This window comes from Pocillopora verrucosa, chromosome 10 (genome assembly GCF_036669915.1).
Source record: "Pocillopora verrucosa isolate sample1 chromosome 10, ASM3666991v2, whole genome shotgun sequence".
Taxonomy (NCBI): domain Eukaryota; kingdom Metazoa; phylum Cnidaria; class Anthozoa; order Scleractinia; family Pocilloporidae; genus Pocillopora; species Pocillopora verrucosa.
This window is the reverse complement of record NC_089321.1, coordinates 13,671,292-13,677,291: the sequence shown is the minus strand read 5'-3', so window position 1 is coordinate 13,677,291 and position 6,000 is coordinate 13,671,292. Positions and strand designations below refer to the sequence as shown.

The 6,000-nt window shown below is 37.7% G+C and overlaps 1 protein-coding gene across 1 annotated transcript; it reads left to right on the top strand.

The window, feature by feature from the left end:
* The first annotated feature begins 39 nt into the window (after nt 1–39).
* Nucleotides 40–5,928, top strand: LOC131771775 (zinc finger protein 709-like). The gene is made up of 2 exons (XM_066173141.1): nt 40–104; nt 3,592–5,928. The coding sequence occupies exon 2, from the start codon at nt 3,645–3,647 to the stop codon at nt 5,115–5,117; it is 1,473 nt and encodes a 490-aa protein (XP_066029238.1). The 5' UTR covers nt 40–104; nt 3,592–3,644; the 3' UTR covers nt 5,118–5,928.
* Nucleotides 5,929–6,000: the final 72 nt, after the last annotated feature.

The following is a 6,000-nucleotide window of genomic DNA, read 5'->3' as shown; positions in this document are numbered from 1 at the left end:
AGTCCCCACGTCCCCGTCCCACTTTTAGTCACAGCCTGTTGCGAGTTGACCTTGAAAACACTGACTCGAAGCAGATCACTGTGAAAAACGTATAAACTTCGAAGGTAAGAGTATAAATATTAGATTTAGCTTTTTACTGCAAAATGGCAGTAACGGTTGAGTTTGTATCTTATTATTAGACGTTTTGGTGTGAAGTATCACTGAGTAAATTTTTGTGAGTTCCTACGCTTATCTCATGTTCTCCCAACCTCCCGCGTGTTTACATCAGACTATGTAAACACGGAAACCATTTTACATTTCTTTTATAAAATAACTAATAAGAGAGGAACGAAAACCGTGTTTACATACGCCCATGTAAAATGGTTTTATGGCCAATCAGAGCGCGCGCACTGTTTGAATTATTTTATATTAAATAATTAATCATAACCATGAAAATTTCCTCAAACATGATTGGTGCATTAGCTGCTTAATTTTTCCCTAATCATTCCGTGTAGAGCTGTAATTAGACAGTATAATCGGACAGTTGGCTGTAATCGGACAGTTGGCTGTAATCGGACAGTTGGCTGTAATCAGACACCTGTAATTGCACAGTTGAAGAAGCCAATAATTCTAAGTCCACTCGGCCTAATCAATCAATCACAGAATTAATCACAATAAGCATAGCAACAGCCACTTATCCAAGAAAAAAATTGAGGAATTTCCAAAATGGAGAAATTTTTTTACCATAGATGTTGTCTCTACCAGAGATATTTGACCTGAATGTATTTGTTGGTTTTTGGAAATTGCAATGGTTACAATTAATTGGTAACAGGACTTCTTGTTGTCCAATTCTGTCTGTAATCATACTCATGATTAACAAATTGGACTCCTGCTTAGCGGTCGTCAATTTTGTCAATCACTCGTATGATTGCAGACCCAATTGGACTCCACTTGGTCCTATTACCATTATTTATTTACTAGGTGTACTCATTGATGATGAAATGTATTCATGGGGACGAAATTTGGGTTCTAGAGTACTCTGACTGGTGAACATGCCAGGAAGAGGATGGATTTATGAGAAATAAGCCATACTAGTAGTCTGGGGAGAAATGGAAAATGATAGTGTCCCAAACAGCTCACTTAAAAGTCTGGTGTGATTGTCCGCATCTGCCATTTTTTCAGGAGCGGCCCAGCTCCTTATGCAGTCAATTAAAGATACGTACCCAATAATTAATATAGAGCCTTTATCCATTGACACCTGAGTGTATTGCGTGCTTATGCAAAAGTTAAAATTTTGGAGAAACCAGAAAGGTGCAGGAAAGCAAACACAATGTGCGGCGAATTTTTATAAACCATCTTTCCCAAAAAACAAGTTCCAGTGAAAGAAGACCATTTAAATAACTTATTTTCAACAAAAAAATGATTAGATAAATCTTTTTGCATATGTGCAACCTGGTGTTTAAATGTGTCTACGAAACTCAGACTTGCCTAGACTACTATGAAAATATTGGTTTTACAGACTATGGTCCGCAGACTATTATAACAACCTGGATGAAGTCATAGGTTGAATTTCATCGGCAGCTGAGTTATGAAATAACTTGAGAGCCTCTACCCTAATAAACCTCCATGGAGCCTTAGAGTTGACCCTTTAACTCCCAGATCAAATTTGTAACTCTCCTTACTGTCAATCATACACTTCTTATAGTGTTAGTCTAGAGAATTTAGTATTGGATCAACTAATTATCCCCAAATTGATATTTTTCTTTATTCTCATCACTTGGCTGGTTGATATTGTATTTGATATTGTAAGCAGAAATTCTGTCTTGGTCAATCATAGGAGTATAAGTATTTTATGTTGACTCAGCAATGAATATGTGTCATATGGAATTTACAGAAAGTACATGTTGTGTTGACCCTTTAATTCCCATGAGTGATCAAGACTGAATTTCTCCTTACAACATCAACACAGAATCAAGCTGACTAGTGGGGAGAATAAAGATGAAAACTCAATCAGGGGACGACAAGTTGATCCAATACCAAATTCTCCCAATTGAAATCATAAGTACTTTAAGGCAGACAGTAGGGAGAATTACTAATGAGATCTTGGGAGTTAAAGGGTTAATCAAAATCAAAATAGTTAGTTTTTGGTTTTGTGATCCTGTGATCCTGTGTAAGAGCTTGAAATAGAGTTGTCTAGCAGTATGTCTTTTGTTGATTCACATTAACCAGGTTATAGAGAATTTTTTTTCCATTCCTCAAAATAGATTGGACGAGTGGTTTTCCTCTTTTTGTTCCCACATGGTTCAATGGTGTTGCTATTCTTAACCCTTTAACTCCTGTGAGTGACCAAGACAGAATTTCTCCTTACTATATCCATACAATATCATGCAGACAAGTGATGAGAATAAAGAAAAATATCAATTATGGGATTACTAATTGATCTGATAGCTAATTCTCCAAGCTAACATAATGAAAATTGTATGGCAGACAGTAAGGAGAATTACTGATGAGAACTTGGGAGTTAAAGGATTAAGGATGTTTTTAGAAATGCTTGCGGTGCATGGTGGTCAAATTCATTAGGGTACCAGGAACCTTGGTTGTGTTCAGTGGCTCAGGTTCACGAGTTTCAGTCATCTGAGCTTTCTCTCTTCAAATTGGATGGAATTGCTGCTATCAGTTGAAAATACTAAAGAAAGTTTGTTTTGATTTATTCTAAATTTACTCTGCCATTTGCCAACTGTTAAAATGTTTTCATGTTCATTTAAGGTACAGTTTATCTTAAATGAGGAAGACTTTTTGATGAAACCAATGCTTCCAAATAACATGTTGTTTCCAATAGTTGTCAAATAAAGTGGTGATGCTTGCAGTTGAGCTGCAAAGGTTTAGAGTAACCTTATTTTGGTAAATCCTACATAACTGACCAAGACAGAATTTCTCCATACAATATCAATATAATATCAACCAGGTAAGTGATGAGAATAAATAAATATATCAATTTGGAGTTAATTGGTTGATGCACTACTAAATTCTCTGAACTAGCTTTATAAGAATTGTATGATTTACAGTAAGGAGAATTAAAAATTTGATCTGGGAGGTAAAGGGTTAAAGAATGTGCTTTGAGAATAGTGAGGATTTGTCTTCTCAAATGGAAGAACAGGCAAAATTATACAGTTGGAATACTGTATCTCCATGTTCCATTGATGAGATTTAACACATAATTGTAGAAAAAGGGCTAACCTCTACTAGGCAAAAAGCTGTTTATTAATACAAATTTTTTTTGGTATCACCAACACAATGTAAGTGCGCAAGGCTGTGTCAAAGGACTTGTTCTTGATGCACTTTTCTCTGTAGGGGCCAACTTAAATAAGGGTTTTGCCCTTTTGGGCACTGGCCAGCAATTATACGTCTGTGACTACCTTTGTTCATGGCAATTGATATAATAAAAGTTTCTGTCCCATAAAAGTATTGAAGTAAATTTAGCACAACATGCTGCCCAATTTTTCTGCCTATTCAAACTTTATCCACTCCTATTTCATTTCAAAGGCAAAACCTTGTGAAATGAGGTACCTTTTGCTGTCAATGAGTGTTTTCCAGTTGATGCTTACATTGCAGATACAAAAAATAATTGGTCCATTACTGACAAGGTACACAGAAAGTGGAAAGACATGTACAACGGATCTACAAAACCTGAAGGTAACTGGTGTGTGGAAAAGGCATCTGAATGCAAAACATGTGACAAGTGTTTTACACAAAAGGAACATCCACAAGTACATGAAAGATGCCACACTGGAGAGAGACCATACCACTGCAAAACTTGTGACAAATGGTTGATTCAAAAAAGAGATCTACAAGTCCATGAGAAAAACCACACTGTAGTGAAGCCATACCAGTGCAAATCTTGTGACAAGAGGTTTACTCAGAAAGGAAATCTAGAAGCACATGAGAGATTCCACACTGGAGAAAAGCCATACCAGTGCAAAACATGTGACAAGTGGTTTACACTAAAAGGAAATCTACGAGTACACGAAAGAACCCACTCTGGAGAGAAGCCATACCAGTGCAACTCTTGTGACAAGCGGTTTGCTCATAAAGGAAATCTAACAGTACATGAAAGAACCCACACAGGAGAGAAGCCATACCAGTGCAAAACATGTGATAAGTCGTTTAATCTAAGAAGAGATTTACGAGTCCATGAGAGATTCCACACTGGAGAGAAGCCACACCAGTGTAAAAATTGTGACAAGTGTTTTACTCGAAAAGAAATTCTAAAATTACATGAAAGATCACACACTGGAGTGAAGCCATACAAGTGTAAAACGTGTGACAGGCGTTTTGCTCGAAACGGAAATCTTCAAGTCCATGAAAGAACTCACACTGGAGAGAAGCCATACCAGTGCAAAACTTGTGACAAGTGGTTTGCTCAAAAGAGAAACCTACAGGTGCATGAAAGATCCCACACGGGAGAGAAGCCATACCAGTGCAAAACTTGTGACAAGTGGTTTTCACGAAAAGGAAATCTAACAGTACATGAAAGATCCCACACTGGAGAGAAGCCATTCCAGTGCAAAACATGTGACAAGTGGTTTGCTCAAAAAAGCGACGTACAGGTGCATGAAAGATCCCACACTGGAGAGAAGCCATACCAGTGCAAAACTTGTGACAAGAGGTTTGCTCAAAAAGGAAATCTAACAGTACATGAAAGATCCCACACTGGAGAGAAGCCATTCCAGTGCAAAACATGTGACATGTGGTTTAGTCATAAAACAACTCTGAGAGTACATGAAAGATCCCACACTGGAGAGAAGCCATACCAGTGCAAAGCTTGTGACAAGTGGTTCACTCGAAAAGGAAACCTAACAGTACGTGAAAGATGCCACACTGGAGAGAAGCCATACCAGTGCAAAACATGTGACAAGTGGTTTACGCAAAAGGCAAGTCTACTGATACACAAAAGAACCCACGTAGGAGAGAAGCCAAATCAGTGTAAATCTCGTGACAAGTTGTGTACCAATAATACTGATACACAAACCCATGAAAGATCGTACACAGGAGAGAAGCCATACCAGTGCAAAACGTGTGAGAGGTGTTTTACTCGAAAGGGAAGTCTACGAAAACATGAAAGACTGCACTCTGAATAGCAACCATATTCTTCTGATTTCGATGAAACATTCACTCGCTGGATTTTCCAGGAGGAACTGAACAGTGCTTTCCAGCTCTTTGGCCACTATAATCACTGTGATAAACACATGAAGTAGAACAGTTTACCGTGTTATACGCAAGTTGCCTCAAATCTGCTTGCCTAGCAGATTTGCTTTTGGCTGAATCTCTCACACACGTCGGTACGCATTTACGCAGCATTAAGTCAGATTTTTTCTCTGTGTATTAGAGGTACATACTTTTTTTTTTAAGATCTGCTGCCACTTAAATATTCTTTGTATCCCTGTAAAATTATCCCTGTCAATGCCCGCATTACCCCATTGATTTCCCGTCCTGTCCAGTGTCGGAGAAGGGGGGAGGGGGGGAATAGGATTATTTCAGTCGACTTGTGCGTGACTTCGTGGAAATATCTTAACTTGTAGAACGCGAATGTTTGTTGTTTTGGCAAATGTCATTGTTTTACGCATGAAAAAATTTTAATGGAAATAGGTGACTAAGGCAAAGATGACCAAACAGAACATACAACGTTGTGTTTTTAACTTATGTTGTCCTGGGAAAGTTATGTTCAATAATCAAGTTAACTCGCAAATTGTTTACAAAAGGAATATTTTGTATTGTTTGTAGCAGGAAGGAAATAGGTGACTAAGGCAAAGATGACCAAGTAGAACATACCAGGTTGTGTTTTTAACTCATGCTGTCCTGGGAAAGTTATGTTCAATTATCAAGGTAACTCGCAAATTGTTTACAAAAGGAATATTTTTTATTGTTTGTAGCAGTAAGAGGAACCGGTTATCATTTATCGCTTTTTTTTGGGGGGGGGGAGGAATTTTTTTTTATACGCAGTTAATGTTGCTCTTAAGTTCA

Bases quoted from the DNA above. Each gene is read 5' to 3' on its own strand.
- LOC131771775 (XM_066173141.1), top strand. From the start codon at position 3,645: ATGTACAACGGATCTACAAAACCTGAAGGTAACTGGTGTGTGGAAAAG.